Source organism: Antrostomus carolinensis, unplaced genomic scaffold (assembly GCF_000700745.2).
Source record: "Antrostomus carolinensis isolate BGI_N321 unplaced genomic scaffold, ASM70074v2 scaffold28157, whole genome shotgun sequence".
Taxonomy (NCBI): Eukaryota; Metazoa; Chordata; class Aves; order Caprimulgiformes; family Caprimulgidae; genus Antrostomus; species Antrostomus carolinensis.
The window spans coordinates 1-12,099 of record NW_010329927.1 but is presented as its reverse complement, the minus strand read 5'-3'; the positions used below and the strand labels follow the sequence as shown (position 1 = coordinate 12,099).

At 37.1% G+C, this 12,099-nt stretch overlaps 1 protein-coding gene across 1 annotated transcript in view; it reads right to left on the bottom strand.

Moving 5' to 3' along the window:
* The window catches only part of LOC104528693 (eukaryotic translation initiation factor 2 subunit 3), a gene marked incomplete at its 5' end in the record, with an annotated part of 11,924 nt that extends 1,865 nt beyond the window's left edge, over nucleotides 1-10,059 (bottom strand). The window contains 10 exons of the mRNA XM_010172774.1: nucleotides 949-1,121; nucleotides 2,146-2,315; nucleotides 2,750-2,894; nucleotides 3,813-3,907; nucleotides 4,795-4,929; nucleotides 6,240-6,398; nucleotides 7,638-7,732; nucleotides 9,128-9,249; nucleotides 9,372-9,499; nucleotides 9,996-10,059. Of these exons, the coding sequence (XP_010171076.1) occupies nucleotides 949-1,121; nucleotides 2,146-2,315; nucleotides 2,750-2,894; nucleotides 3,813-3,907; nucleotides 4,795-4,929; nucleotides 6,240-6,398; nucleotides 7,638-7,732; nucleotides 9,128-9,249; nucleotides 9,372-9,499; nucleotides 9,996-10,059 (1,286 nt within the window). The remainder of the gene's footprint in view (nucleotides 1-948; nucleotides 1,122-2,145; nucleotides 2,316-2,749; nucleotides 2,895-3,812; nucleotides 3,908-4,794; nucleotides 4,930-6,239; nucleotides 6,399-7,637; nucleotides 7,733-9,127; nucleotides 9,250-9,371; nucleotides 9,500-9,995) is intronic.
* Between the last annotated feature and the right edge of the window lie 2,040 nt (nucleotides 10,060-12,099).

Below are 12,099 nucleotides of genomic sequence, written 5' to 3'. Positions count from 1 at the left end.
GGGGGTGTTTATTTGGTTTTGGGGGGTTTTTGGTTGGTTTGTTTTTTCTCCCAGGGAATAATCTCTTCCCTAATTTGTCAGCTAGCTCTGAAACAGCAAGCACTGAATTCTGATCTAGGCTTCCCTGCTGACCTGAAAAAGAAACACACATCCATGGATAGTTAAAGCTTGGTTATTTTTTGTACAGTAGGGACCTCTTGTATGAATGACTATGTTCCCTTATACTTTCTCCTCATACTATAAGAGCTGTGCAGGGACAACGAATCTAAATATCCTTACGTTCTCATTAAATTCATGTAGTCTTATGGAACATGTAATAGGTACAGTATGAGTAATCATCTAAAGGGAAGTACAGCACCAAGTTTAAAAATGAATCATGAACCAACTCTGCTCATCATTTTCAGCCCCCAGATGCTTCCATGCAGTCGGCCATTATACACTTGTAATTCGAATGGGTCAATCCCGTCGATACTTTTTTCTTTCCTCTCTACTCTTCGTACATAAACTACTCGAACTTTAGATGTCCCCCTCCACTCCCCTGCTATTACTTCAAGGTTGCACAAGAAGACACATACAGCTCCACAGGCTGAACATGGCTGACTTAGGTGTGTATAAAGACAGGCTTTGGCTTGGCATTACTAGAACTTCCACACCGCGCTGTCGAGACAGCCTGCTCTTAGCTCGATTACAGCACGGCTGTTCTGGCCACAAACTGTGAGCCTCAGATGTTTCTCTGTCTGTTAAGCAAGAAATACCTACCCACTATAGTGCTTCTTTTAAAAGAGGCTAGAAATGGAATGAAGCATCCCACAATGATGGTGTCAATGCATTAGGAGAATCCAGAGGAATTTTAAAAGCAGACATATATTTTAGAACAAAATCAGATCTGTGTATTTTTTTGTTGACGTTACAACAACCAGGGACTCTACCGATTCAGCACCAACTTACCGCCAGTGTTTCTCAACTCTTCGACTCAGGGCAATTTTTTCTCCCACTTCTGTGCATACTGGGTTAGTTAGCACAATCTTCCCCAAATCAGCCTTTACTGCACTGACTCTCCCTCCAGTAGACAGGGATCCTATGTTTACCATTAAAACTTCATTCTTTGATAATTTTTGCACCTGAAGGAAAACATACAAAACTGAAATGTAAGCTTTAGTATTTAAAAAAACCCAAACCAAACCAATATAGTACAGACAATGTTAAGCATCTCCTGTTACCTAGCTGCCACAAAAATAGATGTATCTGAGAAACGAGAAAAATACAAATATCCCCACACACAAACCATGCACAACAGAGTCAGTGGGTGAAGTTTATATTTTAATTCTTGTGAAAGGACAAATATGTAAACATGTTGGGCATGTAGTACTGCAGGTTCTTGTTGTAGAGAAATCCCAAGAAAGTATATCATGCCATCTTCTGTAAAACATCCTGAAGACTGCACATACTGTATTAAAAGCAAAAATAGTCTCAGATATTGCTGCAAATTGGAATGTTATACCATTCTTTTAAGTAATCTGGATATTCTCCTTGCCCTTATGCCTACATACATCAAAATGATTTCTCAAAAAATAATTCATTTCACAGGATGGAGAGGCAGCTGAGGCACTTAGTTTACTGTTGCATGAAGGTGTTCATAGATTTTACTGCTACCAGGGAAAACTACCATCTTCTAGTTTGAGTTGTGCAAAATGGACCACGGAACATGAGGCTGTGCTGTGCATCAAGTTCAGTTTCTATTCAACTACAGTGTTTCAAAAATACTTAACTTTAAAAAGTTCTTCAGAGAAAGGAACTATAAAAAGCATGTAAGTAGGAAGTATATCAGTATGTGTATAAAACTAATTATTGCACAAATATTAGGCTGATAGCAAAGGAAAACAACTACCAATACGTTTAGAAGAATATCTAACTTCAAGACATAAATATTTTACGATACTTTGATATGAATTCTTACTCCTCTGAAAAATATTCTTCTATAATATTGAATAAACAGGTAAGTTTTGTGACAAGCATCTATGAACAGGGAGACAACATTACTACATGAATTTAAAAAAATTACATACCAATACAACTTAGCACAAGAAGTTAAAAGAAATTATGAAAAAAATCCTACAGTGCTTTCCGAAAAAAGTGGACACAGACCTTTGCAGCTTTCTTGTCTCCTTCAGTGCGCACACCTAATAGTCGTCTCAACAAGAAATAGGAAATTTCTAGCTCTGTAAATATCTCTGGCAGCGCTCCCACGGCACCAAGAACTTGGCCTACCATTCGGTCAGCCCGACACAACGTGGGATCAATCTTAGTTCCAACACCTACAACACAACAAGGAGTCACAAGGAGTAACTGAAAGGCAGCCATCACATTTACATATTAAAACATCTGAAGGAGATCTGAAAACAACAAACTGAGAATGTACTGGGAATTCCCTGCTACCCAGACAGCACTTTCACAATGTCAGCAAGACTGAGCTCTGTCTCACCAGATGAAGAAATATTCTGCTGTTAAAGCCAGTACAATTAACAATGCAAGTTAATCTGAGTTGGTCAGTGACATTCAGGAAAATTTTTATTTACTGAATATCTAATTTTCACACCCGTGTTGTCTCTCTGTCTCTTCCTACAGATATGTATTATTTGAAATTGCTCATAGCCTTTTGGTTTTCTACACTGAAACTCACTGTTAAGTGAAACCAAGTATTTTCAATGAGCATGAAGAAATAAATGTTTTTGTAAAAGAATATTCTTACCTATAAGACCTCCTGGAGCAGCATATTGTAGATCATTGTGTTCAGCAAAGAGTGACACTATTTTGGAAAAGATTGGCTTGCACATGAGTTTTCCTTCACTGTCCTTGGACACAATACCAGGCCGGACCTCAATTTCCTGGCCCACCTAATGACAAAAGTGAAAAAGCAATTAACTGGTTGTTTCACAGGAACATAAAGCAACTACGAGTCACAGATAAGACCTTCTTATTCCAAGATCCACTATTTATACAAGTCCTTGTTTCTGGTCTGCTGTAGAACTTCCAGGACTTCTGTTGTACTGTTTACTGCAAACTGAACAATATTGAAAGCTCTGTATCTTATAGGCAATGGAGCAACTGACTTTCTCTTCAATACAATTTACAAAACTGCTTTAGCAAAGGATATTTATCAGCAATAAATCCAGTGTTTAATTTTTTAAAAAAATTACATTTCATTTAGAAATGTTGCAGCATTGAGAAAAATTGAGTTAACTCAATTGGTGCAACTGTTCAGCATCAATAAACTGCAAGATAAAGAAAATGCAGATTGTATAAATGCTCAAAGACGTAGTTTGCTTTCCATTTTAACGGAGCAACTTTTAAAGTTTCTATCTATTGATGGAATCCCACAAGGAAAATAAAAAAATCAAATATACAGAATACTTAAATGGGGAAATGGGACCTGTGGGAACCCACACACACACTTCAGAGGTACTTTTAAAGTTCTTTTGCTCTCCTCTTTTCCCCCAATAATTCAGTAAGTAAAAGTGGTAGGAAAGAAAAAAAAAATTAGCTCCCTTAATTTTTGTAAGCAATTAAACCAGTATCATTATTAGCAAAAGTTAAGACTATGATCTTAACACATGTTAACACATGTTTCTCATTCTGGTATTTTGAAACAGGAAAGTAAAAATTAGGCTCAGACAGAAAGGATAGGTGCCACCTGACTGTATTCTAGTTTAAAAAAAACATTAAATTATATAGATTTATTTCGCACTAAACATGCAAAAACTCTACTCATCATTATAATTACAAATCTCCAGACAAGAGAGGGAAGAGGTTACCTTTAAAACACCCTTTAGAATACTGCCACCAGCTACACCCCCCTTAAGGTCATCAACTTCACAGCCAGGTTTGTTGACATCAAAAGATCTAATTACTGAAAAGAACAGACAGTAACCAAGTTTATATTTAGGATCACATTTTAAAGATTTAGTGCCTTTCTTTAGCAACTTTGCTTCCCTCTTCTTACTAAGGTATACTCATATTTATAAATAATATAAAAATATAATTCAGGGATAACACTAAAATATGATGAGTATTTTATTCTGAAATTGTAACTATATCATTTATTTTGTTCTCAAAACCATTTAAGCTGTTCATATACATAAATGACTTTTAAAACTGCTTCTGCACAGCAAAAATTAAGTTAAGTATCTGTATCTGAAAAAGAAAGCAACGATCAACTGTATTAAAAAAATCTTGTCTTAATATCGTCAATTCTTATGCATTCTGAATGTATATTTTGTAGGTCTCCCATTATTGGGGGGCGGTGAGGGGAAGCAAAAAAAACCTGATTCATTTAGTGGAACTGAGTTTTAAAATATGCTGGACAACAACTGAGACTTTCAGGAGATAGGACTCTAACACAGAAAATCTAACCAGGCTACCTGTAAGATTTTCATGGAGATAATTTAATTTTCAAATTCAACAGTGTGTCAGTACTTGGTTAAATCAAACTTAAATTCATAGCAACTAAAGCAATGTTTTAAGACACAGATAACTTTCTCATCTTTATTGCATTTTAGTGCTGTCACACACGTACAACATACACAAAAACTAGCAATTACCTCAAATAGATTTAATAGTAATTAACTATGAACAAATGATACAGCTCTCAGAAAATATGCAAGTTTTAAAATAAGAGTGCACTAAATGCTGCTTTTAAACCTACCTCTTTAGAGCATTCAGCAACATGCTATTCCAAATATAGATAACTGTAATAAATGGCTAGCCACAAAACTCCAGACCTAAGCACTTACATACCAATAAGCCTTGGTTCAGATGTGAAGTCTCGCAAAGGGACTGGGATTTTCTTCACTATATACTCGCAAACTACCTCAATGTTGTATTTCAGCTGTGCTGAGATCGGAATTATTGGAGCTCCTTCTGCAACTGTACCTAAAACAAAATCCAAGTTCGACATTAAACCTTAATATAGTATTTACAACAACAAGACCAAGTGTTCTGTCATTGTTAAAAATAATAATTAATTTCAAGGCACATTTTATATGTATTTCCCAAAGCAGTGAATATCAGAGCATTTACCCCTCCCTTCAACATTTTAGCTCAAATCAGCCAGTCCTACCCTGAGGCAGTCACGTTGCCTGGATAACAGCCTACTGAAGAGCTTCACAGTCGCTCTCTGAAGATTGTGCAAGATAAAGCTTCTGCTCTCAGGGAGAATTCACTTCTTATACCGTGATTAGAAATATTCATAAGATAATTTCCTCAGACAGATCAGATATCTCAGTATTTGATACACTTGTATTAATTTTACAGTCAGATTTCACTATGATTAATTAAAATTCCTATAAATTTAATGATCTAAGTTCTGCAATATAAATACATATTTTAGAAAAATCCTAATTTTATGGAAGGATTTATTTAGTTATTGAGGCTTGTTAAATATTACTATTTTAATTATACCTATGTTTCTTGTGGTATCTCCAGTTCTCACAAAGAACTCTAAATTTACACATCAAGCCACTCTGACATAGCTTTTATGAACAGCTTAGGCAAGGCAGTAATTCTGAACTAAAAAAACCCCCAAAACAATAACAACAAAACCCACACAAACCCCCATCAAAAATCCCCCCTAAAAAACCCAACCAGACGCACTGGCTACTTCTGACGGTGACCGTCTAGCTCTGCAGCTTCTCACATACCCCAGCTAAAGCAGATAAGCAGGGAAAACAGTGAAAGCTCCTTGAAAAGATGAAACTCAAAGCACTGGGCTAAAGTTGAGCAGAACTGTATGGACATAGTAGGATGAGAGAGATGAAAGACCAATCTTTTCCAATTAGAACTCCCATATTTATACCTACAAAGTGCCCCTAACAAGTACTGCTTCATTCTCTCCTGCAATGCATTAAAATCACCGTACAGTCTCTAGCAAAGAAACAATCCAAGAAGAGATAACACCAAGAAGAAGCCATAAATTCAGTGAAAGCTACTAGGCACCAGCTATTGCTTTTAGTTTTACATCAAGAACTACAACAAACAGCCATAAAACCACTGTACATAAGCAGTCAGAAACAGGTAAGAAGCACAACTCCAAAGGTCTATTTTTAGATTATCAGACTGTGTAGACCAGCGTTGTCTAAGTAAGAGCAGCAGCTTTTCTATAAACATACAGAAAAGCACTATGTCTATGTCCCAACACAGAAGAATTTCCACCACTAACTGGATTTCTGCTGTTGAAAACTTACCTTGCACAAATGCAAGAATCTGTTCATACTGTTCTTTAGCCTGGCTCTCCTTCACCAAATCAATCTTATTCTGTAGAATCAAAATGTGTTTCAGTTTCATGATTTCTATAGCAGCTAGATGTTCTGAGGTCTGGGGTTGAGGGCATGACTCATTACCAGCTGAAAGAAGAAAAGTGACTGCAATATAGAAACTATAAAGACAGACAAAACTCCTACAGTTAGGACATCTACTTCCCATTGTATCTTTATAAAAAAGACCAACAGCTCTCAGTAAGCTCCATGTGAAACACCCAAGTTAATAAGCACCTACACCTCCCCAGAACTGCTGGCTTTAGCATCCACACAATACATGACAGATGGAAGGCTGCCAGAGTGGTTCCCCCATTCTACGTGCTCCCAACAAACACACACTTAAAATTTCCAAATAAATTCACGGCTAACTTCTATCTAATTCACAGTCTACTTGACTTACTCCCTTCTTTAGGACTTTAGACATCTCAGTACTGACTGTAGCATAGTGGATAATGCACCTTTCAAGAAATATCTTAAAATATTATGTTTTTCTTGTCACCAAAGCCGTAAAAATGCCAAGATTCCCAAACTCTGTAACATACAGTAAATACATGAAGCATGTGAATAGGGCAGTTATCAGTATACTTTGGATTTCAGCCACCAAAGAAGTCAACTTTGGCCTGATGTGCCATTATGGTGGCTAATCTCACTCGAATTTTGGTCTATCACATTTTCTAGATCTAAACAGGCAGGAGAAATGACAGCTTATCAGCTATCTCAGACTATTTAAACTACAATATCTGAAGCTGTTGTTCTAGTTTGTTGACATGCCCTATGCAGGTAACATAATAGCTATTCATCGCTGTAGAGCACTAAATTGTTCTATAGACATATAAAAGTTAGTTTTACTGACTTCCCATTGTTTGCAAAACAGATCAAAAATTGTCTAAATCAAGATAAGTCTCCTGTACCTTGATTTTGTCCATATTCATCGGGGTTTACTGTTTGTACTGATGTTTGTGGACTCTCCTGTATAGCTAAAGCTACGTATTTAAATCAAACTGAAGCTCAAAATGTACCTGTAAGCTAACATATTTCCATAAAACGATATAAATTTTACAGTACTATACCACTACAAGGTTTCATCTTACCTAACTAACCTCCTATCAATTGGGCCAGCTACCAGACTGGTGAGTATATACAGTGATGATTAGAAAAAACAGCTTCTTAGGGTACATTTTCATTGTAGCAACACTTTATTTTCTTAAACACATCTCAAAAGCATTCACTTGTTTTAATTGCCCACCCCAATAAAATTTAAAACCCATATAAAGTTGCTTCATTGTATTAAAAACCAGTGCTCTACTTTTGTGTAGCCAACATTACCTATCAACAGTAAAGCTGCATCCATTACTGCTGCACCGTTCAACATAGTAGCCATCAAAATATCATGGCCAGGACAATCCACAAAAGAGACATGCCTGTTGTAGAAGAAGGTTAAAAAGAAGTCCAAAAACCACTTGGCAACAATTTCTTTGATTGATTTATGTGAGTGGCTACCCAGACACAAAAGTTAAAAGCACCCTTAAAACAGACAGATGGACAAACATTTCAGGACAGATGCTAAGAAGTAATTTTTCAAAAAAGTTCTAAAAGAACACAAAGAATACTGAACAGCTACTGAATACTTCTGAGTTTTAAGATTTCAATGCCATGTATCCATATTAGGTACTGCTTGAATATTTCACAAACTTACTTGTAAACTAGACTCGATTTAAATGCACCAGAATAAAAACAAAACAAACACAACAACAAACACTACACAGGATTTCTCTTATCTCTTTTAAACGACATCTCCCGTTCTCCACTTTTAGAAAATTATGTCTTTAATTACGCAGTTATAATTGCACTTCACTTCAAAGATTTATCTACAGAGACAATGCTACAGCTCTTAGTTCCAACCTTATGATTTTATTGTGCAGACCATAATAGTCAATTCACTACACTCTTGCCTGAACCTATACAGTGAGGAATCCTTTTTTCCCAGCAGCATGCCACCAAAAAGCAAAGGACTAACTTGCTTCTTTGCTGACAATGTCAAAAATCTGCTAAAAGCAAATAAACGGTAAGATAAAGAATCCAAATCTTTTAACCAACAGTTTAACAATAGCTGCATGACTGTCACCCTCCAAGAGAGGTTACTGGTGGAACAAGTGTTTTACTGGGAATCTGAGGAAAGGCAGGAAATAGGTGATTACAGCACTACCTGTATTTTATACATAAGCACGAACTAGGACACTTGTCGCACAACAGCCTTTGTGACCACTCCCATTTCAGCGATGCCTCTGAAGACCCAGGTAACAGCTGCTGCGATTACTGTGCGTGCGGAACAACCACGCTGTGCTCTCTTAGAAATGAAATAAATAAAGGACACTTGGCCTCCAGTGAGAGCCCTGAGCTCACATTAAGCATCAGGCTTTCACATATTCACCCTGAGAACTTTGAAAACTTTTCTGACTTCAGGAAGAAAAAGTTTAACAAAGGTCACCCTCCAGAAAATCATTTTAAAGATGTGTTTGTGAGCTCCACATCAGCTCTCATTCTAGTGGCTTTAAAATGCACTTGTGTTAATAGCAGAAAAAATCCACTTCAGAGTCCTGCAAATACCCGAGGACAGAAGACACAGTTGTGCTCTACCATGGACTGTGCATCACAACTAATAAAAACAAGGCAGTTCAGATGAGACCTTAGATCAGGTGTACCCAGCATCTAAGAGCATGTGGTCTGTTCATTGAGCTTGCAGCTCAATCCTGACTACTTTCAGTTATGTAAAAGGAAGCAAACACAATTTATACCATTTACTTTACAGTAGTTACCTGACTAGTTTAAAGTTCCCTTTGGTGCCAGGAATATCTGTAGGGAACTCATCTGGGGTGCTACTTCCACAGGATCGGTAGCACTCTGGCCGGGAACAGCTTGGGTCATCCAGCTTGTAAATCTGTAAAAAATTTTTTAAAATTGAGAAAAAGTTTAATTCATCAAGGGTTAGTTACTCCTAAGCTTAAATCCACAGTGAAATACACGAGCAACATATTTGCTAGATTTACAGTAGTGACTCACCTTTGCATTGGCATAACCCAGCTTGATCGTGATATTTCTTTCCAGTTCATTTTTAAACCTGACAGTATGAACTCCAGATATGGCTTTGACTACTGTCGACTTCCCATGGGCTACATGGCCAATTGTACCTAAGTTTTAAAAGCAAATATTTGTCAATAAACCATTGTTTAATTTCATGCAATGTTCCATTACTAACAACACATAATTACCCCAAACTCTCCGTAGCTAGTAAGTCCAGAGGTCCCATCAGAAGCATGTATGGGTTTCATCATCATTTTTGTTTAAACAAACAAGATCCTAAATTGAGCTCCCAACGGACAGATCTTTGTGTTTTCATGGAACTCATTTCAATGCTTATTTTTAAGGTAAAATAAACTTTGCTTTAGCAACTATTCTCCACTTCATTCAACAGTGTTCTTGAAGTAAAATTGGTGCTTTTCAAGTTAAAAGGGTTCGACAAGTCTCTTCCTGCACCTTCATAAAATGTATAAGAACCCCACTATATCTATATTACTGTTTGTTTCACTAAGTACTTCTTAAAAGTGTTCTCACATAGGTACCGTATGCTACTGCATGAGGACCAGAGTCACATTAATGCACCCCTCTTTTTCAGAAGTTTTTTACCTATATTAATTGTTGCTTGTCTGCTGATGACTTCTGGCGACAGAGGCGTCAGCTTGGTAACATCCTGTATGAGGGAGATTTCAGAATTTATTCATCTTGTATCTAAATGTTTAGAAAGTACTACATGTCTTTTCTTAAAAAATTATCCAGTAGTTCTGTTCAGCAAAATCCAACCAAACTCACTAAACTAATGCTAGATATGCATTCTAGGCTTTTAAGAATGTGAAACAGGACAAAAACTGAACACAGGCTGCAAATCAAAACACTGACTGTAAATCGGTATAGGCTGCAAGGGGTTAAAGAAAAATGGACGTAAACAAACAAACAAACTCAAAAGAAGCTCTAACACAGGGAAAAACCCCTTACCTACCCCCAAACTTAAATTACACATAACAGGCAAATTCAAATTAACTTTCCGTGGGCCACATGGTGAACTGCACCTATGTTTTCAAAGCAAAGGTTTGTCAATAAACAGCTGTTCCATTGGTACAAGGTCGCATTACAGTTAATATATAATTACAATTAACACTCTGGAGTCAGTAGGTGCAGAGATTTCATTAACACCATGGATTTTTTTGTTTTTTTGGGGTTTTTTTGTTCCCAAATGGCTACTTTTTCTTCAAATACTGTTATTGCTACTTTAGGTACAAGACAAAAAATTCTGCTGTCCTACATAGACTGTTGCACAAACCTACTGATAGCACCTGATAAATCAAAACACTTACAATTCCATACAGTAAAAAAAGACAACTCTGAAAGAGTTGGTTTGGGTTTTTTTAAAGCTGTTTTGTCCAAATACTGAATGGACAATTCAATGTTGAAATCCACTGAAATGTTCCTCTTTACTATTTTTGAAACTGTTTAAAGTTAATTTTCACCCTGCAATGAATTCACATGGATGAGCTGCTCAGTTCAAGCAAAGATTCACAATGTCAAGAGTCCTCAATGCAGGACAGGATAGAAATATTTTGCTAAGATACAAATAACCACACACACATTAATTGACATTAAATCACACATTGTTTACACTGTTACATGCAGGTTCTGTACATAACAATCAAATAAACTTAAACACATCTGTGTAAAACTGTAATCTCACTTATTCTGTTCTTAAGTATTACATTAATAAAATGTTCACATTCAATACAAAACAAGCTTTGTCCAGCACAGGCAATTCAATTTATATTTCCTTCCTTCTTTCTGAAATGACTACTTGCACTGAAGTCATGGGAACAAGACCTGCAGATGGCACCATCTAGCAGGGTGAAAAGCACGTTAAGCATGATGCAAATCCTGTCATCAAGAGAAATAAATGTTCCTGGTGCACACAACTATGCACGTCTGCCATTTTTTCCTCAAGACTGCTACAAGATTAAGTTCAGCTATAAGCTCCAGTCAGTTGTAAGCATTCAAGAGCCAAATGAAAATGTAAAGAATAGGCCTTAAAGGTAATTCCTGCTTGCCTCCCAACTAGGCCTATCTGTGCTCTTTTTGACTGGCAAATGCCATGGTCGACAATGAAAGTAAGTAAAGAAATTACTAACATGCTGCACTAATGAATACCAACAGGCTTAGCTATAACACTAAAAGAATTCTTGTGCTCAAACCCCAAGAATATCAAACATCATTACTGTAAGACAAATAAGCTCTTCTAGTTTGCTGAAAACCAGGGAGGCAACAATAGGATTTTCCACTGGTTGTCTGCATATATGTGTAATAAGCAGGATAGCCCTGGCGAGACATTTCATAGGCAAGACTACCACAGCAAGAAGAGACCACTGCAACTGATTTTCTTAGTAGTAAGTAAAATTTCCTTGGTAGTAAGGAAAATTTCCTTGGCAGCCCAGCCAAGTCAGCACCGGCAACCAGTCCATCTAGCCCGCTCGGGAACAGGACGCCAATTTATGAGCCTGCTTCGGGGAGGGAAGAGCCTTTAACACCACCAAGCAGAAGAATCACAGAATCACAGAATGTTGGGGATTGGAAGGGACCTCGAAGGATCCTCTAGTCCAGTCGCCCTGCCGGAGCAGGAACACCTACCTGAGATTACAGAGAGCCCTAACAAGGAGAAAACCGCACGTCCTCACCGCTGTCGCACAAGGAC